Source organism: Convolutriloba macropyga, chromosome 5 (genome assembly GCF_964194025.1).
Source record: "Convolutriloba macropyga chromosome 5, txConMacr16.3, whole genome shotgun sequence".
NCBI lineage: Eukaryota > Metazoa > Xenacoelomorpha > Acoela > Convolutidae > Convolutriloba > Convolutriloba macropyga.
In genome coordinates, this window is record NC_134472.1 from 21,718,263 (window position 1) to 21,741,209 (window position 22,947).

At 35.5% G+C, this 22,947-nt stretch overlaps 1 protein-coding gene across 1 annotated transcript in view; it reads left to right on the top strand.

Annotated features, from left to right (window-relative positions):
* LOC142339228 (protein phosphatase 3 catalytic subunit alpha-like) overlaps positions 1–13,407 on the top strand; it is a 39,433-nt gene extending 26,026 nt beyond the window's left edge. The window contains exons 7-10 of the mRNA XM_075389084.1: positions 1,723–1,822; positions 4,112–4,304; positions 7,755–7,997; positions 13,174–13,407. Of these exons, the coding sequence (XP_075245199.1) occupies positions 1,723–1,822; positions 4,112–4,304; positions 7,755–7,997; positions 13,174–13,292 (655 nt within the window). The 3' untranslated portion in view covers positions 13,293–13,407. The remainder of the gene's footprint in view (positions 1–1,722; positions 1,823–4,111; positions 4,305–7,754; positions 7,998–13,173) is intronic.
* Positions 13,408–22,947: the final 9,540 nt, after the last annotated feature.

Below are 22,947 nucleotides of genomic sequence, written 5' to 3' on the forward strand. Positions count from 1 at the left end.
GTCGAGAGAAACTAGGTTACTAATAAAATTGCATAAGTGATGACTGTGCTGCGAGCGTTGGATTTTTGTTTAGCCGGCTTTCCTATAGGGGCATTTAGACTGCTTTCTCCGTTTACGCGAATAAGTGGGCCATCTGCGTAAATGCGACATTTGTCGCTTTGATAATTCGAGCAATTCCAGGCAGTTTAAATTTATTTTCTCTTTTAAAACACACGGCCATCTACAATCCTATGTCTTCGTCACTGATGTCTTCGTCACTTATCGTATTGTCAATTATCCCGAAGTCGTCAATTATTATACTGCTTTCAAGTTGCAATAAAAACATGAAATGTTCTTTGCTTTTCACAATTTGTTTTTTAGCCTTATTTTCCAAAAAAATGATCCATTAGTTTACATATTCAAATCAGTGTGGAAGGACCGAGGTTAATATTATATTCACACATCAGTCATTTCAACCCAATTTTATTCTCTATTAATAAAACACAAACTTGAATTGATTAGACCTAATTATCCTCAACTATGCGAAGCGTACTTAAAACGCGGGTAAAACAATGTAAGGGTTTAAATTATTGCTGACTTAAATTAAATATGGGGTTAAAAGAATAGGACTGAAAAACATGACACAGAAAAACAATTATCCATCTCAGAGATATCATTGAAATTATGCAAGCGACTATGTGACGTGATTCTGTGGAAAAAATATTTTAAACCGAATGAGTATAAATTAACCAAAAAAATTGGATAAATATTAGTCCATATTAGATGAAAAGGAAAAACCAACAGCGCAATATGCTAAATTTATCACAAACTATCAAAAATATACATAATTTAACGAGGTCTGGGGAACTGAATACGGGAGATTCAAAGTTGTGAATCCTAAAATCACATAAAAAGCGACACGACAACAGACATTACCCATTAGTAGCCAATATTCTACACAAAGTCTAATGTTCGGGCACTAACACATTGTAGACCGTATCTTGCTTTTTGAGACTTCTACGTTTTATTACTTTCAAATGCAAAACACTCATTCGGATATCTTTCTGCATTATACACAGCAGACAAATGATCAACAAAAATTACAGGCTCTGCATTTACTCACTTAGTTCTATTTCAAATTTAATACTAAATATGTTCAAATAAGTGATGAAACGCGACTATTCTCCAATGAGAAGAAAAAGTTGTTTGTTTTTAACCCAGCAAAGGTATCCAGCAAAAAATTTATTTTGACTATCAGTATTTCGACTCAAGTCATGGTATTACCCTTTTCTAGCATCGGATAAAAATTGTCAACACTTCAAACGTAATGCATTCATTTCAGTGCAAATTTTCTTTTCGGGCAAAAATTCGAAAGATTTGCAAAACTCAAGATATAGTCAAGAGTACTAATTAAAGAATAACAAGTGCAACAACTTTTTTCAGCAATCCGTTCAAAAATCCTACACTAAAAGGCGATTGGCTTCGAATATATTTCCAACTCTGGCATCTCACTCAACGCCCATTCCAAGAAAATATACATACTACACAAAATCATATTAAATATCTCTTCCTTTCTATACAGCTTGGCTATCTTGTGGACATGTGATACACGTTGATAGATCATCTTTTAAACTGAATAACCAGTTTTAAACTAAATAGCAACCAGTTTTGCACTATATTAAAGCAACCAGTTTCGAACTATATTAAATTTCGTTCGCTAATTTGGATAAATCTTGTTTACAGGTACAATCATACAGCGATCAAGAAGTTTCTGAGTAGGAACAGACTCACGAGTGTCATCAGAGGCCATGAAGTTCAAATCAATGGCGTCAAACTGTTTAAGGTTAGCCAATCATCAAATAGACAAACCACCCACTAACACCAACACTTTATTTGACATGTCCGTATAAGAGCTTGGTCAAAGCCTCAGTTTGCAAACGATGTTAAATCTAATTGAGTAAAGTCTAGAGCACTTCTAATGTCAAGGTTGATTTGCTTTGACAGAATATCACTGCAAAATGACCATGTAAATTTAACCCTGATGATTTCACTATAAGTATTCTTTATAACCCATAACTCCAAGACTCGGAAGTATGTAAAATGAAGACTCGAAGTTTCAGTTAAGTACTGCTATTTTGTCCTGGGTGAAAATGTTCGGTCCAAGAAACCAGTAGAACAGAACAACTAAAATTACTCAAATCACAATTACAGTTAAAAAAAGCTTATTAAGAATGAAATAACTTGTACTTGAAATGAGGAAAATGGCCAGCAAAATTTAAATAAAAACCGATTATCGTCGAAAAAAAATTACTCTCAAACAACTGCTGAGGTGAACAATTTATAAGGTGGCATAGGCTTAAGAAACTTTCATTCTGAAAAACATTCCTATTGGAGAAGGGTTTCAAGTAGCGACATCTCGGATGAGCACTGGTGACATTTCACAGAAACCAAAAAAAGTCAACCGTGGAAAAGTCACCCGAGAAGTGAAATCCAAACAATGGTCAAGAAAATGGTCAAGCGTAAATTTTGCATTAAAAAGACACTCAAACTTCGTTCGGGAGCCATTAAACAAATATTTGAACAGCACTTGCTTCAGCTACCTAAAGTTGTACCGTTCGAAAGAAACAATATGAAAAAATGAAATTGAAACCCTGAAAATGCAAAAATTTGGATATTTTAGACTTGTATTTTTAACCAACAGGTTATAAAAGAAAATTACTTGTTCAAAAAAGAATTTACATTACATTCAGGTTGAAATCATACTCGACACATTAAATGCAAATGCGTGTTGACAACCATGTGTCATTCTTAGTAACCATATCCAATCCACGAATGGAGTCTTTGAAATATTTTCAACGGCATACTTGACCAATACGAAAAATGCACCGACAACCTTAAAGGATGCTCAGTTAATTCAAGGTGACAAAAAATGTCTCAAAAAGTTCTGGGATGAAATTTTACGAGTTCTCGGTTACAATATTCAACACAATATAAATTTAGGGTACTATATAAACTCACAAACGTCATATGTTAAACCTACTTAAAGACCTATTAACAGCAACTGCCAATCTAAGGGGTGGGTAAAAAAAATCGCTAGTAGCCTCAATTTGCATTATCAGCATGAGTTCATGAAAGACAATTTCATTCATAATCATGTTTTCTCATAAAAAATACCCACAACACTTTTGCCCTTTTAATAGACAATCGAAATACTTATTGAGGAAAAACGGAGGAAAATAATTGATTATCGCAATCATTGTCGACCGTTTTTATTCGGAGATTTTGATTCTCTTATTGCTTGCTTAAAAGGCTGATCAATATTTCTAGGTTAAATTTACCACGGCGCAGTTCAATTTTAAATGTAAAAAACACAATTGTTTAAAACTTAATATTCAAAGTTTCCACATTTTTAAAATCAGATTCAGAGCAATAAGCTTTTATTACAACTGATCATTTTGACGTTATAAGAAGTTTATCATTACACATAAACCAACTAACGTCGGACGAATTGCTCTCGAACGACAGGCTGGGAGCAATTTAATTTAGGGGTGTGGCTTACAACTTCTTGGGTGCAAAAACTCGTACCTGATAGGGGACCATCGACCTCCACCATAGCAGTCAGACATCGTAACCACTAGGCTACAACCACGTTGTTACTCAACTGCTAAATATCACATTTATATTAGTAACAAACTTAATTTCAGAATGAGAGCAATTGAAATCACCCGCAATGTAGAAGTGAACCTTGAAAAAGTCACATGAGAAGTCAAAGAATGTTCTAGAACAAAAGTGCAAAAATAGTCGAGCAAAAATTTTCAGTAAAAAGACAATGTTTACAGAAATTGCTTCTAACTTCGTTCGAGAGCAATTAATAACATTACATCAATACAACGCAAAACTTGTAAATTTTTGAGGGTGAGATACCAACAGTTTGAAATATGTGTTCATTAGTGACGAGAAAAGTTGACGTCCAAAGTCAGCTAGTATTGATATTTAATGACTCTTGATCCTTCGATTAATGGTTCTACAGCTCTCACCTTCTCGGTTCTTCTGCTACTTATATAGTACTGATATAGGATTTATGTTTAATTTAAATAATTATAACATGGTGTGTATTTAAATGTTGTTGCAGCACAGGGACGACCGGTTTCCCTCTGTGATAACGGTGTTCTCTGCCCCCAACTACATAGACAGTTACAAGAACAAGGGCGCAGTCATAGTCATCAGTGACAGAGACATGGACCTGCGCAGTTACAACGCAGTAGACCACCCCTTCCTCCTCCCAGAAGGACTCAACGCCTTCACATGGTCACTCCCATTCGTAGGTCAGTCACCCCTGGCATCATCCTCACTACCAGGGATGCCCTACATTATACTACATTTCTTACTCCCTTTTTCTTTAGGAACTGCTTTCCTCCCCTCCTCTGGATAACTACTTTGGTTTTGAATAACATGTTTGATCTAACTAATGCTTGGGCTATTCCGTTCCAATCTACTTACAATTGTTCACCTGGCGAGGTTTTTACACAATTAGACCTTATATTTAAAATTATGAGAAACATTCTGTTTTTGTTGCGCTATGTAATAACTCTCTAATCTGGGTTATAGGTAATATTCCTACTATTAACTATTATCATATATAATACAACACCATTCCCACTTGTTAATATCTGTTGCCATGAAAATCATACGTTATTTTTTTCTGTATAATCTTTGCTTATTTTAGTTTTTTACAGTGACATCTTTCACAGTAAAATCCTTCATAACGAGATCCTAAAATTTTGTCCGGGGTAGACAGTAGTAGCATGATTTGATAAACATCGCAGAATAGCATTCAGCTGCTCGAGAGGCATATTTCTTTTTCGCGGAAGGTCTGGCGTTTCTATAAACAAAGTTTGGATTTCTTCACAGATTGGTAGCTGCGTCAGCTACTCAAGAGGCAATAATTGCGCTCATAATTTTGGACAATCCTAGAACTAACTTTTTGTATGATTTCATGTATTTGGGAGAATGTTCGATTTTTTAACACGCTCAACTGTCAAGATCCGCGTGCATTGAGATTAGGTGCAAAATTTTTATACTGTTCTTAATTGCTCTCAAACGAAAAATGTAGCAATTATATTAGTCCTGTGGTCTTTCATGCATGTTTCGCTTGACCCATTTTTTTCTGACGCCTCTGACTTTTCATCCTCAAAAAAGGCATAAGAAGTAACGCATAAAAAGTAAAAACTTCTCTTGGAGCCTTACACTTTACCACTCTCTAAGAATGCGATTCACCAAAACTGTTTTGAGAAGTCAATTTCATGTTGTGAAGAGCGATTCTTCATCTAAAAATTTGACACCCCCAGACCAACCCCCACACCCCCTAACTCCCCCCAAGCACATCCCCTAGTCCACCCTTCTACACCTAGCGATTTGGACCCCCTGCAGCATCACTTTACCACCCTGCTCCTCCCATACTAACATCTCTAAGCACCATCTCTAACGACCTAAGCTAACCGCTCGTTTGCGAGCAATTCGCCCAACGTTAGTCGATTGTGTTTACTATTTTTTCCTGAAATGAGATTATAACAGGCAAGCCTTGTTTTTAAAAGGTTATTTAGTTCGAAGGTTTAAAAACTCCAATGTCAAGCTATCGAATATATAGACTAAACTTAATTTAAAACAGTCATCTTGAACAGTTGGAAAGCAATAACTGTATGATATTAGTGATCTCATCGTATTTATAAAAACAATAAGATTTAGATTGTATTGGTGCTTTCCTTTTTTAAAAAATCCGTTCATAATTTTTCATGTCAATGAGAAACCAACTTAAAGTGATGATTTTAATTAGGCTGGAGAAGCAAAGGGAGCGAAAACGAATGTCGGTTTCAAACCTGAAAATGTTACTTAAACATATTTTTTTGTTTTTGAAGGCAATTTTTTTTCACTTGCTGCAATTTGACTTATTTTTCACTGTTTTCTCATGATTCTTAAGGGTTTCAAAAAGTAACTGTTCTAATAATGCATAGTTGCATTTTTTGAATTTATCAAGCGCTGTTAACGGTTTATATCACTTGGACATCGTTTTTGTTTTTTCTTTTGCCCTTTTCATAGTTCTTTTGCCCTTTCATAGTTCTGGTTTTTCTTTTGCCCTTTTCATAGTTTTCTTTCTTGTCTTATAGCAAAAGCGTCGTTAATGACTTTTCTCATCTTTCGATAATGTGGCACAAAAAAAATAATTAAAAATTTTGTTTCAGTTATTCAATTTTTTGAGACGTGATTTAACTTAAAAGTCAATGATCCCTAAGTTGCTATTAAGTTCAGAGTCTAATTTTAGATGTATAAAACCAACTGAAGTCGATAGGATGACATGATTTTCAGGTTTCGCCGCTTTGGAGCCCAAAGTGCAATTTCTTTGTTTTTTGACGTTAATGACAAATTAGTTTAATTTGTCTTTTTTGAGACTTATCTTAATGATAACTTGAACAAAAATTGTATTTTCAAATTTGAAAAATTTTTAGTTGCTTTTTATCAAAACCTCTGCTGCACCAAAAAAACTGATTAAAAATTAAGAAAAAGAAGTAAACGTTTTTAAATATTTTGTTTTAAATTTCTGATCAAAAATTATGATCAAGGAAGATTAAAATGAGAATACAATTTCAATTCCGAGAGAAAGTATTTGCGAAGTATCAGCAAATTTGCGAAGGCAAAAAATTACCAACCAAGGTTCGAAAAAACTTTTATTAAAAAAATGGAACATAAAGAATTTCTCAGAAAAATAAACACAAGCCTGTCCGTAGCAACGATTGCAATATCTAATTAAAAGAAAGACCCAAAAAACAGTTTTGTTTATTTTCTCCACAATCTAATTTTGCTGAAAAAAAAACAATAAATTGGAAATGTAAAAAGCATTTAAAACGATGCCACCCTATCAGGCCCTTCTTGAAACTATGCTGCAATCGATTTTATTTTAGCAACAAGCTGAACTTCGGAGTGAGCGCAATAGAGGTCACTCAAAAATGAAGAACGAAAGTGTGAAAAAGTCACTTGAGAAGTCAAAGAATGTTCTAGAAAAGCGCAAAAAAGGTCAAGCAAAAATTTGCATAAAAAGACCAACACGTTTTGAATAATTGCTGCAAACTTCGCTCGAGAGTAATTAATAACAGAGCCATGAGAAAATGGAGGACAGATGAGAAAAAGGGAAAAGTATTATGGAAAAATACTCAACTTAAGATCGGAATTCCATCCAATTTGGTCAAACTTATACTTCGAAAAAAAATCGTCGAGCTGTACGCTAATTGGTCATTTAAATGAAACAAGGACATGATCAGGCAAAGAGAACCACTCAAGTTGCAATGAAGTTTCCAATGAAAAAGCTTACAACGCATCTTCAAAACACTATATGGAAGAAAACTGCACTAAATTCACCAAACAGTGAAAAAAATGCTTCAAAGAACTGGACTAAGTTCAACTTCCTGTGCCATATACACAGACCCGCGCAAGCTGCTTTGTCTGTTTAATTATTAGAGATATACCTAAATGGTTATCAAGTTAGAAAATTATCCAAACCATGTGTCTGATGATTTTAAAGTTGGGGTCAAATGAACTAGGGATTCAGGGGCCAAATGAGCTGGAGCTTATCATGCCGACTACTAATTGGTAATCGGATTATTCAACGAAACGATCAAAGAGAATAAATTGTCTGTTACGGCACCTTGCCTATTTAAGCACAATGGGTATTTTGGAATTCGGTAAATTGTCTAGTAACCGTCTGAACTTGTCTAATTTGACAGGTGAAAAAATCAACGAGATGGTGACAAGCTTGTTAAATGTTTGCACGAGGGAAGAAATAGAAGCAGACGAAAACACAACCGATCCATCGGGCTCCCCAAGGTTATCGGCTGAGAGACGTGAAGTTGTGAAGAACAAGATCAAAGCAGTTGCCAAAATGGGTACTTACTACAAGACCCTACAGATGGAACACGATGCAATCGTGAAACTCAAGGTTCTCTCTCCGAGTGGCCGCTTAGAACCAGGTTAAAATTAGGGTTTCCCCATTGACCCTAGAAAAAAAGTTTCTTCTTTCAAATATCCCCATTTTTTGCATTGGTGATATTTAATTTTTGAGCAGTTAGCAATTCTACAGTTTTCAAAAGTGTGTTTATGACATAACTTTTAAATGAGATAACAAAAATTGATTCCACGGCCACAGTTCTAAATTATAACTTTGAGATGTCTGAAAACTGGGCGGCTTTTACTACCTGCCTCACTTTGCTTTTTCCATTAGTCTGTCTCGATCAAAAACATTTCGTCCATACTATTGAATTTTGTTTTTGAACACATTTGAACGTTTTGCAAACAATGTAGTTTAATTTTCTACTGGGCAAAAAAGGTAGCCACAATTTTTTGCTCAAAAACGTGGTTTCTATCTGCGAAATATTTTGGTCCCACGACCGTTGGGTTAAGCGATATTAGTAAAACACAGACAATTTGGGAAACGTTCAGAAGAGCGGGACAATTTGGGAGACTTTCAAACCCATCACTTCGTTTCTTAAACAACTCTAAAATATAGCAAAAAACTTGGTCCATCTAGAATGGAACAGATTCTGATGACAAGCCATCATATCGTCAATAGGAGCTTCGCTCCACTTCCTATCGCAGCCCCTAAAAAAGTTTAGTCAGTTAGGGACAAGACATTCTTCTAGAAAATCTAAGCACTGAAATCCGGTAATTGGAAAGACGGTGCATGCAACGTCTTACGCTTAGCCTGACTAGGCACTTCTTAACATGCTACTCTTAAAGAAAACACCTCAAATATAAAGACATTTTAGCCAATCATCTGATTGATATTCAACAACCGAAAGAGAGAAAGTAATTCAAGCTTGAGCACCAAAAAGGTAATAAAAATTCTCCTCAAAAGATCGTGAAAGCCACAAAAATTGCAAAAAAAACTTTATTCCCGAGGTGAATGCATAACAGTTAAAAACGACAAACTCTATTTCTGCCACAGTTTAACAACATTAGAGAATTCGATCTTTTTATTAAACGTCTGCTTCAAAAATTACGATGCCTTTGTACCTTACCTAGATGAGCTCCAGCTAATGGCGCCAAACTACGAGACCCATCTTAAAGTTCGAAAACAGGCTCATAGTTTGACGAGAATTTTCAAAAATCTCAAGGAGCACTAAAAATAGCATTAAATGACTTGTGAGAGGGTTCTCTGTTTGAATGAAGTTTAAGACTACCAAAAAATAGCCGAGATACCTTCGTAGACCTTTAGCCTTCAAATATCAAACATAGCTGGCAGATTGCCAGAAAATAGCCGCAATAGATTTGTAGACCGGCAGTCTAAAAAAACAGTAAAAAAGACAGACCAAAAAAATTCGTCTTTTCATTGAAGGCTGATCTGTTATATTTTGATTAAAAATCTGTATAAGTTTTTGCTGCCTCTATTAGCTGCTCTCTAATAACCTTCATTTAGAGCAACACACACCCATTTGACCTTTTCTCTTTGAACTAAAGTAAATAAAAGTCAATTTCAAAGTGAGGAAGTCATTTTTGAGAGTGAGGTAAGTCAAGTGTGACCAAAAATTTAATCACGCGCATGAACAAAAAAACTCGCTCCACTAAAAGCGAAAAATGACGTCACACATGCAATTCAGTTGAAATTGCATGAACGAATGAACAAAAAGTGGCTGTGACGTCATATGGTCGTAACAAAAATCATGACGACGAAATAAAAAAACATAGCAGGACAAGTCCTGACGTACAATTCAAAGAATTTTCATTGACTAAACAAAAAAACTAGACCTAGAATGGCTATGAGTGAATTGAGAAAACCATTTTTAAAAAAAAAATCAGATAAAAAAATAAGAAAAAAACAGAAAATCAATGTCAAAATGCCGCATGTGAACAAAAAAAACCACTACCGAGAAATGAAAATTTAATTCAAACAAAAAACTAGGCCTACAATGAGCTGTGAATAGATTGGGAAAACCATTTAGAAAAAATCCGATCCAAAAAAATTGAAAAAAAACAGTAAAAATCAGAGTTAAATTGCCGCATGTGAACAAAAAACCGCTACTGAGAAACCGAATTTTTGTTCAAACACCGTTTTCTCACTCTACTTTAAAATTAGAGCGAAAAAAATTCACGCCGCAAAACCACTCTCTTTTTCGCTCCATTTCCTGTTTCGGCGTGACCAAAATCACTACTCCAATTTGACTTCAAAAATCATGAAAATGTGTGAACAGATCTTAAAAAAAAAGACAGCGCCCCAATACAATTCAAATTCTTTGAATTGTAAAAAACCAAGAGAAGGCCAATAATAGCCCCAGCTATCGCTGTGCGGCTATTAATAAAAGGAATGAGCTCTAAGAAAATTTAAAATTTGTTTTTCTTCATGACGTTCTTTTCTTCACTTGATTTAGATTTCTGTACTGCATAAGTGTCATTAAATATCCTTCAATTAGATTTTGATATCCTCAATTCCTCCAATTAAAGTAAGCAAGAATCAATTTGAGAGATAAGAATGTTACGTGTGATCAAGAAGATATTCACGTCAAAGAACAAAACTACTCGCTCCGAGAACTCCAAGAAGACTTCATGCATGTAATGTCAGCTTACAGATTATGAATGGAGGAACGCCACCCGATATGAACGTGACGCAATATCGTCGTAAAAATCTGGACGAAAAAAAGGAATACCAAGAAAAGACCAATAGCAGCCCCCACCCCACTATAACTCTCGTACCTATCAATAACAAAAAAGTAAATACCTAAAATTTGTTCAATTACACTTATCTTGCTTCAAATTAGAAAAAAAAGCTCTAGGGCTTTTCATTTACTCATCACTTGTTTTGACGTGATAAAACCCCTTGAAAAACAAGTATGAAAGGCTGAAAATACTCTGAAAAAACTTAAAATTGAATGACTTCACGCAAAAGAAAAAAACTTGATGAGAATCAATAAAAACCATTCCGAAAGACAGCTTCGAAAAAACAAACAAACCTCAAAAAATTTGGACATGACAAACTGAAAAAATTACAAATTTCCTAAATCTGTGCATTATAAAAACAATCACCCAAAGATTTACGAAACGCAAAAGAAGAACAATTATCTGCGATCTAATTTATTGCTCTTAAACGAAGTTTGTAACAATTATTTTAGTCCTGTCGGTCTTTTCTATGGGGTTTTTCGCTTGACCGATTTTTTGTCTGACGATTTTGACTTTTCGTCCTCAAAAAAAAAGAATAAACAGGTGGCGCTCAGCGGGCATTATGTGCTCTTAGACCTTAATTTCGCTGTCAAAGAAAATCAACAATAAAGTTAGCCTCCACCACTAATTTTGAAAGTTGATCAAGCAAGAAGTCATTATTTCATACTTTTTCAAGCGTCCCACTTTCTTTCACGTTTCATATCACACTAGACTTTGAACTCAATCAATTTTTGCTCACTTTTCACACCTGTCACGAAGAGTTCAAACTTAAAATATTATCAAGGAATTCAGGAAGAAACCATTATTTGGGTTGAACGATTATTTAATTGTGGGAATGGTTCGCTGCACGAGAATTGCAACATTACTATAAAATTTAATTGGATTCTCTTGGAGTTTTGAACAGCGAAATTGAGGTCTAGATAAGTTAGAGTATAGTTTTGGGAAACCATCGGCAATTCGAGCTCAGCATCGGGCGCAAGCGCTATCGGCTTTGAGCTCTAATTGCCTTAGGCTTCCCAGAACTATACTATAACATATACTTAGAGCCTTTCAGCTCACTAGTCTCCAAGAAAGCGATTCGCAGAAGCTGTTTTGAAGACTTATTCCTATGGTTTGAAAGGCGGTTCTAGAGGTTGAAGAACCCACCTGTTGCCCCAACCACCGCACTGTCCCTCGCTCCCATCAGCCCCGGTGATTTACTGCACTCCGACCCCCCCACCCCGTGGCTAGTTACTGACGAAGCCAATCGCTCGCTGGTCGTTTCAGAACAATTCGCCCGACATTCATCGGTTGTTGTTTATTATACTCCAAAGAGTCAATTACCCAAATCTGCTTCAAAATTTGCTACTGAAAACCTGCACAAGTTGAGACCTCAAATCAATTACTATCGACAAACTTTGTTAGACCGTTTTCTTCAATCAATGCTAAACTAAATAATAGACGAAACAATTGAAACAAACAAACATAAACGACTAACGTCGGGCCAATTGCTCTCAAACGACAGGCGAGCGTTTGGCGTCGTTAGTAGCTAGCCACGGTTAAGCGAGGCTAGCTTAAGTTTGATTCGACTCAAAAACTTTTGAAAATTAGTGTAAAACTTTAGCGATGGTTTGTTCGAACGGAGCTACGGGGGGATGCACCGGGTGGGGGCCTGATGGGGAGCGAGGGGGTGGGGAATGGGCAACAGTGGAGGAGGAATAGCGCGGTGGGGGTGGGGGCAATTGCGGGGGGGTTGGTCAACAGTGGGGGTGTCTTCAACCTCTAAGAACCACCCTTGACACCATAAGTATAAGTCTCCAAAACAGTTTGAGCTGAAACAGAGCTAAAAGGCTCTAAGAGCACTTAATGTCCGCGGGCGCTACATTTTTATCCCGTTTTTGAGGACGAAAAGTCAAAAGCGTCAGACGGAAATCGATCAAGCAAAAAATCGCATTAAAAAAAGACCAACAGGATTTATATAATTGCTACAAACTTCCTACTACTTTATTCAAACCAATTTTCTTGATAAAACAACTTGACACTGATACCCATGCAACACAAATCTACCCAAAAATGCTACAACGAGTCAAACGGCAAGAAGACCATATATGACTAAAAACTGCATCGAAATCTAATTGAAGCTTAAAGTTTTAAAACTGTTCCCATGAAAAGAATACTTTAACATATGCAAGGAAAAGTTACTTTTGGACAGAAAAATGAGTTAAAATTCGAGAAATATTTTTGAAAAAGCAGTAAGCGATCAAAAAAAAACCGCTTGCTTAGGGAAACTTTTGCAACAAAACGACTACAAATTTTTTCTCTGCTTTTGACTTCACAAACAGATTTATGAAAGCACGTGCCTTCATTTGCGGCATTTGACGATCAATCATTTATATACGATCCCTATTCGCTTGATGTAAACTCGGGTTTATTTCATACCGAAAAAAATGCCATCAAAAATATTCGGCGATCTTCAGGCAAGAGCATAAAACTAAGTAATCAGTAACTGTGTTTCAGGAATCTTATCTGGAGGTAGATCGAGTATTATGTCGGCAATTGAGAAGAAGAATCTCGACTTCGATGAAGTCAAAGAGATTGATAAAGAAAACGAAAAAATGCCTGCTGATAGATCTTGAATGTTGAAAACTTTTTTAATAAACTTTTTTATTATGATTTTGGCTGCAGCAATAATTTACCTTCAATTAATTATTAATAACTCAATCAGATAAATTTAATTCTAATTAAAAAGTAGAGTCCGTTGCATCTCGAGGAGTTCATCAATTTCGTCAGTAAATGAGTGCTCTAGATAATTCTAACGCCAACGGACACTAAGCTCATATGTACTGAAACGCAATAATTTGAACACAAAACGTAATCACGAAAAAAAACGATCTATTCTGTTCCCCCCCCAGCTTAGTGAGCATATATCTTTTATGACCCCCAGGCGCACGTGCTATTTTCTTACATAGTAACGTGATATATAACAACATATAATTTGTAACTGGGGGTCATAAAAAACACTGGGTGGGGGGGGGGGGGAAAGAATAGATCCAAAATACAAAATGTAACACAAGGTCAAGTAAACCAGAGAAAATACTTACTCATGATTCGCTTGAAAATGCGGAAAAAACGATCACAGAAAAATGAGTAAATTATTGATGCAACTTTTACATTAAAAATTAGCGTTAGCTATCAAAGAACGGGGTCTTTCCCATTATAGCTCCCCGCGAAATTATACCACTTCATTATAAAACACTAAACTAAATTAAACAATGCCTCTCCCTAACAATGGGTGAGTATTGGCTGGTCCGGGGCCCTCGCATCACTACGTCTTCATAAAGCATATCGTATTTTTCAAATTAATCAAAAAATGAAAAAATTAGATCAATGGAGAAAAACGTACAACAAACAATAGAACCGTTGTAAGCAAAGAGTTAATGGCAAAAGCAGATGATTCAACCCAGCACCCTAAATACCATATGCTATTAAACCATATACCTTTGGAAGTAAGGCTACCATATAATATTAAACCATGTACCTCATTAAACCATCAGCAATCTCGATTAGCTTAAGTACCAAATACCATATACTATTAAACCATATACCTTTGGAAGTCAGGCTACAAGTTTTCAAATATTCAGTCCTGTCTCATTCGTCATTCAGTTGAGTTTATTTACAAACATTTTCTGCAAAAAACAAACAGAGTATAAATCGACAGATTAATTGGGGCATAAAAGTGTGTTATATGCGTCGTAAATTCGATCATTGTCGTGATATCCTTCTCCAATCGCATGTCTACCAGCTGAATTAATAATTTCAAAAATTAGTATATTGAAACTCCACACAGACTTGAATCAGAGGATAGTATCAGAAACATTTAAAAGGGCAAACCGGCTGCAGTTAAAACAGAACAAACGGACAAAACAGCTGATAATAAGAACGCAAAAGTATACGCAGCAGAGCAAAAAATCTTTGATTTTGAAGAGCATACAAAAATGGAAGTTACCTTTTAAAGTAACAGCGACGGAGAACGAAACTCTTTTCAAAAGAACTTTAACAGTTTTTGGAACGTCAGCATGAAAATTTTCCAATAGATAGACAGTTAGGATCATTCGTGCCTTGTTTTTATATATAGTGGAACGAACAGCTTAATGGGTAACAACTAATAACCAGAAGATTAATGTATAATTTTGATTCTTTCAATAATTATTCCTGATTATTCTGAAGGCCTGTAAACCTTAACCTTTCGGTTATAATATTAATTTACATGTTTGAAAAGAAAAAAATAAGTGTGCTTGATTGAGCCTCAAAGGCAGATGATTCAGCTCTCTAGTAGATCAAAGCCGTTTTGGTTTTATATATGACAAAATCATTTCCAAATCTGTACTATCAAAACAAGTTCTGAACAAATGAATGAGTTTGGTGAACCAAATCTGGAGAAACTGTTGTTCTAACTGTTTATCCCGTGTTTGAGGATCAAAAAGCAAAAGGATAGGGTGGAAGGCCCTATGATCGGTCTGTTACTAATCTGTGACCGATAAAGACCCGACCAAGGCCTGTAGTAAGCTTGGTTAGGCATTACAGGAGATAACACTAAGACAAAAATTGATCCGGAAAAACATTTTATAAATACCACAGAACCTATATCCTTGCTACACACATGAAGACAGAAAAATTTTCCCTGGTTTAGTCAGTGTGACATTTTTCGAATATCGAGCTGAGAGGTAAGGTGGTCCATGAATTCATCGCAAAGTGAGAAACGCTATAACATAACTTTGCCAGAAACCAAATCTTTCGTTTTTCTCACTGCGAATAATTTGGGATGATATAAATCCAGAATATATATTTAAAGTTAGCTTTATTGTGTGGAACACCATTTTTCATTACAGCAACTGAGAGTTGTTGAATTTTTAATTTCCAGTGGATGTTGAGAGCTGATTATCGCCACAAGTGTTTGCGTTTCATCCACATACTCTTTTTTATTTGATTTCCAGGGAAATGAATTGTTGGAACTTTTCCGTTTGTGCCGCTCACTAAATTAGGCCTCCAGTTCTTCCCTCAAAAGCTATAAGATTCACGGAAAACAACAGGGAGCTGACCTGCACAAACTTACACTCTTCGAATTGTTAGCTCTAATGACGAAAAAGAAGATCAAATACTTGGAAAGTTGGGCAAAACCATTTCAAAGAAATCTTGAAACAAAAGTACAAATATGAACTTGATGTGTTCTTTAATAATGATTCCAAAAGCGTAATCAACCGTCAAGAAATGAACGAATTTAAAGGGTCTTCCATCTCAGATCAGAAAATCTGCAAAGTAGCTCTACAAGCAACTCAAAAAAACAAACTTGGATATAAACGACAAAAATATGCTTTCAATAGAGTAAGTTGACGCTCACTAAACAAATTAATTGCCGGAAAATTTTTTAACCCTCAATGTAACAAAATAAACTTGCAAAGCAATGGTACAAATGGCTTAAAAAATATTTTGTTAAAAAACGTACCAAAATCAACTGAAAAAACATTGCAATTATCCCGCCTTGGTTAAAAAAAACTCACACTAAATAAAAACTATCAAAACAGATTAAATCAACACTATCAACACAACAAGTCTGCCAGACACTGAAGAGAACAAATCAACTACAGAAACACTTAATCGAAGATCAATTGAAAATTTTTTAATGTTGAAAAATCCTAGATCTAAAAATACTTGTGCAGAATTCCCAAGATGACAATAATGCTACAGAAAAATTGAGTAACAACAAAGAAGAAACAATACAGCGACTTTTATTGCTTGTTTTCCTGAAAAGCAATCAAATTGATAGTATTTGACAAATTGTAAAAAGTATCATTACAATGTGAACACAAGGGAATCAAAATTTACAGAATTGTTGTCAAAAATTAAAATCCAGTGAAGCATTGGTCCAGACAAAAAAGCTTGTGCTCAAAAACCTGTCGACCCAGGAAAATTGTTAATAGTTTTCAAGGCTACACTGTCCAAATTTTAGTCTATCGTATTGCAAATTAGGTGAAATTATGGTTTTTTCTATAGATGAAGACAGAGCAAGTGTTAAACAGTACGGATATATAAGCCTTCTTTGCAATACATTAACAGTCCTCAAAAAAATATTTTCGAAGAACAATATGACATTGTAAGACAATAAGCAGCATCATTTTTGAAGATAAAGACCATTATAAGACGATGCTGTTCCTTAATCATCTTGTCAACAAAGTTGATGGCAATGGAGAAGAACTCAGAAACAGTATTGTGAAGCAAGGTTTCTCTCATTATATCTCGCTTGCGAAGTTAAACCTCTCATTTTAAAACACAAAAATCAAAATACGTTTTGTTGAACCTAGATTTTGAAAGTCTATTAGCCTTGAAGTCTGGTCTTGCATCATTATCAGCTAATGTTGATTAAAGAGCAAAAATTTGCTCTTGCAACTCCTAAAGATAAAGTTCGATGTCAACATCAAGACAGATATCGCTTAGTAGGATTGAAAAGTGTTCGCGAAGTTCATTATGTCTCAAAAGTGTGTATCTATTTTCGGAAAATGGAAGTTATGTGCCATAGTGAACTTTATATTACATGCGCATAAGAGAAGCTTATTCATTGGGTACTAACCATAGCCAAGGGCAATGACATCACGAAGCATGATTTTCGTTTGCTCTGAATGATATCGTTTCAATGGCATAGCGCTCAATAAATTGATGCTCCACTTAGTAGCTAAAAAACTCCGAAGATCTAGTGCTTTCTCATTTCCCTCTTATTTGTCGCGTCTTTCCATTGAGCGGTGTTTTCCATTCTTTTCTATAGAGCGGTGTTCTTATTTAGTCTACTTTTTCTTATCGGCAACCCAAAAAAGCAGTTTTTTTACCGTGGGTGGGAAATTTGAGTAGATTCGTTAACAACTCTTTGGTGATTGACTTCCCACATTTTTTTACAATTAAGCCTGCAGAGTATGGGATATGACCTCAAGAACCATGAAAACCATGGCCTTCAACGCAGATTTTCTTAACATTTAGTCATTGTGATATAATTATGGTGACATTAAAATTGTGCCTCATCTTGCTATAATAACAACTATTTGGCCCCACTTTTAGGTTATATGACCACTACGCTCGGGGACGGGGCTGTAAAAAGAAAGTACCAAAAAATGTGTACCAAAAAATCACAATGCAACTATGTGCAGTGGTAGGGATAATTTAGGAAGTGGGAGGGTGATTCAATTGGTAAGAACCGCCCTTCACATATATAAGTCAACAAAAAAGCTTTTTCGAATAACACACTTAGAGTTCGAAAATTAGAAAATTTAAATTAGAAGGGAACAAACTACAATAGCATATAGACAAAATGTATGTGAGGTTTAATCAGAACAGTTACAGAAAGGTCGAGAACAGTATTTACAAAAATGGTGGCAAAAATTAGTTCAATCGGTACCAGTTAAGAAAAAGAACGAATTTAAAAAAGAACTTAGAGTTCGAAAAAGAACTTAGAGTTCGAAAAACCAAAAGATTCAGGAGAACATATTCTTCTAACTTTTTTCCCGTGTTTGAGGATGAAAATTCAGACAAAACTCAGGAAAAAAATATATAAAAACCACGGGACTAATATCATTGCTAAAAACATTGTTCGAGAGCAATTCAAATTCAGCAGATAAACTTTTACAGTTCGCCTGAAAATATTTAGCAATAGTTTAGTCCCTGGTGTTGTGACTTTTTTTGAAGATTGAACAAAGACAAGCGGTACTCAATGACTTTTTTTGCAAAATAAATATTGCTATCGAATAATTTTGCGAGACACCTACTCTTTTGTTTCTCTCGATACAAATAAATTGCCCTGTAACCCTAAATTCACAAAATCTAGATTTTAGTCAACGTCATTACGCGGACCACCATTTTTGATCATTGCATTTGAGATGAACTTAAAATTTTTTGTCTCCAGTGGAATTTGAGAACAGTTCGCCAAAAGTATTTGCTTTTCGCCCGCTTCCTGCAGTTTATTTGACTTGCAGGGATATGAAATTCTGAACCCTTTTCAGTTTGTGCCACCTACTAGGCTATGACCACAGCTCATCTCCTCAAAGACTATATGATTCACAGAAAATACCGGAAAACTGACTAGCACCAAGCTGAACAAGGAAGAGGTCTGAGTGAAGACTATGACATAACTGATGGGGGGGGGGGTCAACTTAAATTCTGAAAACAATTACGTTCTTGCTAATGTTGAGCGAAAACGTGTGTATGCTTTTTTGCTGCCTATACAACCATCCAAAAAGAAGTCCTTATAGATGGTCTCCCAATTCGAGAACCTCTATAGAAAATAAACGAACTTCATTCGTTAAAATGGAAGTCTGGGACTCAATAATTTTTAAAAAGGAAGTTTAGTTTTGATAATAAATTCTCGGATCTCTAATTTCTAATGACGAGAAGGAAAATCAAATAGTTGGAAAGTTGGTCGAACATAGTTTCACATCCTAACATGGAGTCCAGGGTACAGATCAGAGAACTGTACCAGGCTATGGCCACTCTAGTTCACCAAGGCGTGACATATTTATGAATTGAATGTTGATCACATCACGCTATTTTACCTCGGTCTACAAAGGAAGTCAGTCTGTTCATGCCACCCAAATTTGTCTAATTATTCACTTTTTTGTCAAACTCAATTCAATTCAGTTGCTCTCTCTCTCTCTCTTGCTCTTCTTTTGAGCTATCAGATTTAACTTCGTATTCGCGTCACGAATCCGATTCAATAACTTTGGGCGGTAATTGTAACCCAATTACTAGACTTTTCCAAGGGAGTATCAGGTGGTGCAGTCAGCACAAAAAAATGTGATCTTCTTAGGATTGAACGTTTTTGGGAAAGACCAACCTTGGAGCTTCCACTACAATGAGAACGATGGGGCATCTCTTGTAGTTGGCCGTTTCTGCAAAAAAAGGAATTTCGATTGACAAACTACAAGAAGCACTACCGGATAGAGTCACTCTGCCGCCCGAATCAAACGATTAAGGAAATGAATACAATAGTACTCAAGACAATAATACAAGGCAGAGCGATTTTGATTGTAGAATAGGAAACTAACAAAGAAAGAACGCTTAGCTAAACAACTGTCAAAAGTTCGAGGCTGCGGGGATTACAGGTGATGATCATCTTTAGAGATTCTGCGATAGTAAAACCGTGTCCTTTCACTACCTTAGCTTTTGTAAGGCAGCTCGTAGCACTTTAGGTTCCCAAGTACCAACTAAAAATTTATCAGTTAACAACGAGAAACGTGGGATTTTCTTGCCAATGTATTCACAAAACAGAAAAACAAAACAATTAATCGTTAGGCATTGCTTGCAAGAACACAACTTTAGAGAGAAAATTTTAGGGAGATTTAAGTGTGTTTTCCCTCAACTATGATCTCGACAGTCAAGAAGCTTTAATAATTGGAGGTTACACAAATTATACAAACTCGTTAAGGAAACAAGAGCTCTCAAATGGCCCTTGAATCGTCAATCAATGTTGAGATGGGTACTCAAAACCAACTTAAGATATCGGGAACTTCTGCTTATGCAGTAACTGGTTATACATCCAACATGTCAATTATTTTCAAAAGACAGGGGCAACTCCTCACTCCTAGTCATTGTCAAAATCGGCCAGCTTGGAGCAAAGCATGCAGAAATTCTGTTATTCAAGTTTTTTGACGAAAATTTGTCGAAAAACAAGAAACAATATGAAACCAAAATCCAAAAATGAAAAGATCAAAACCTCCGAACGGTAGAAAAAGGCAACATAAAAGTACATTTAAGCAATTTCGAAAAAAACGCTGGTGGATTCCGGCATCGTTTGCACAATCAAACACAAAAATCTGAGCAAACAATGTAGTTATGAAGCTATTGAACAAAGACAGCTATTGGGTACTGTCATCAAAAGTTTACTATTTGAAAACATTTTCAACTGATATAATCAAGACAATTGGTGTGAATATCACCACGGTGAAATGCAACAACTGCACTGCCGAAGACTTTAAAGTTACAATAGTAGAAAACGGACATCGACAAACAATCGGAGGAGACTGTTTCTCAAATATGCCTCTTTCTGAATTAATCAAATTTAATGTATAATGTTAATTAAAATTAGTGTGCAATTAAATCATAAATAGCACTTCATTTCGCAAACAAACTGTCAAATCGGGAATCTAAAAACTTCATGTATACAAAACAAAGGGACGACGAGTATCTTTAATCATCACCCTTTGGTAAAGACTGAACTTAAAAAAACTAAATGACAAAAAATATGTTGTAAATTTTTATCTCTCCTTTTATCATTACTGTTGAAAGCGATAAAACTGTCTAACTCGCTTTAGATTGTAAAATATTGCATAAAGTGATTTATAAACATAAGTACCATATACCTAATACATAAGTAATACATAAACATAAGTAATACATAAACGTAAGTACCAATAGCATAAGATTTAAGTACCATATGCTTAATATTGAAAATTTAGTAGATACCAATGAACAATATAATAACGCAAATACATCATATGAAACAGCGTATTTCACAACACTGGAATTTGAAGTACGCATACAGTCAATTAAGTTAAGACCGGAAAAGGTCCCGCCAATGCAATTTTTATTTCATAAGCGGCCAATGTACCGGTATTTACCGCTTCAGTACAGGTTTCCATGGCTTCGCTGACAAGCCGGTGACATTCCAAAAATAATGAATAAAACATTGAGCGGATTATAAAAAACACAGTGCTTTTTGGACGACATCATTATTGTCAGCAGAGTATCTAAAAATGAACATCCAAGTTAGTTTTTCAGCGCAAATAAATTTTGACGATGACAATCTACAAAATAGCCTCCGAAAATGCCTTTTTACCAAAACTGACCTTAGGCTATAAATCCAGTCATTCAGGCATCTCTCCATTGTAATTAAAAACTTCAGCATTGTTAAATCTTTTCGACCCTAAAATTCTTAAACAATTTTTTCATGCTCAGTTCAATTTTTGCAAAAATTCATTCAAAACTTATCATCATTAGGTCATCTTTTACAACCTTTTTTAAAAAGAACAAAAAGTTAGATCAAAATCATGATTTAGAATCACAATTGCCAATTTTTTAAAATCAGGTTGCAAATACAACTGAAAACATACATTATAATCCATAGTTGGAAATCCGCATCAAATGCGATGCATCTCGTACTGGTTTGGTGTCGCATTAGAGCAGCGTTCATCGAAAGTTGAGAAAACATTCGCATTCGCATCGCATCACGTTTCCTCACTAGCAATGAAAAAAGAAAAAATGTCACGGAATTTGAGTTTTGGGAGTAGTTTGGTCTGAAGAATACTTTAAATACTTTCTCTTCAGAAAATCCTTTACTGTCATCAGCAACTATAGATTTTTTTTATAATTATGAAAGAACATCGATTCTTATAATAGCCGTTAAACACGTTGGTTAGACCATTTCATTTTAATTTTGAACACATGCCAGTGGCAAAAATGGGTCGTGAATTACTTTTCTCGCCAACCAAATAATAACCAAAAACCACAAACAAACATGACAAGGAATTCGCTGTTGCAATCATTAACCGCATTCGTGACGCTTTTTCAGCATTTTATATAATAATTCACACCATCGAATTTTCCAGCGCAACACCTTAACGCGGTAAATAAAACACATTTCCTTCTCGCCACTATTAGTCAACCGCGAAACAATCATGAATTGCTTTTTCGAGTAAAATTGTTGCGCCGAAGAGTTACACTAATTTCTAATCCTGCAAGCGCAACACTAACCTATTCACCAAATTCAAACCACATGAGCAGCACAATAGGATTGCCATAAACAGCAACAACAATTCAGGACGAGTGAAATTCCATTCAACGCCCAACTACCCAACTCCGATGTAAACGCGAAGCGCTCATTCAAAGGAGAACCAGCTGCCACAATCTTGGAGTTGTCTCGAGTAAGTTTTTGAGGACAACCTTACACACCTTAACGAAAATTATTTTGCCCTTCTGACTACAAAAGATGCCGTCCTCAAGAAAGTTCGTGAGTGCATGTTGCAGAATGCTGAAAAGTGCTGCAAAGATTTCAATCCCTACATGCAATTGTTCTGGCATGTTTTTTATGTATTGTCAAGGTGCATGTCTTTTTTACGAACGGGTCGCAATAACAAATTCTAACCAAGAGGCAGTATTGAATCCCGTCCATCTCACTCATTATTCAGACGAAGATCCAGTTCTCGTTGAAGACTACCTGGGCGGCAACGGTCGGGTTTCCTCAGAAAAAAGTGGCAA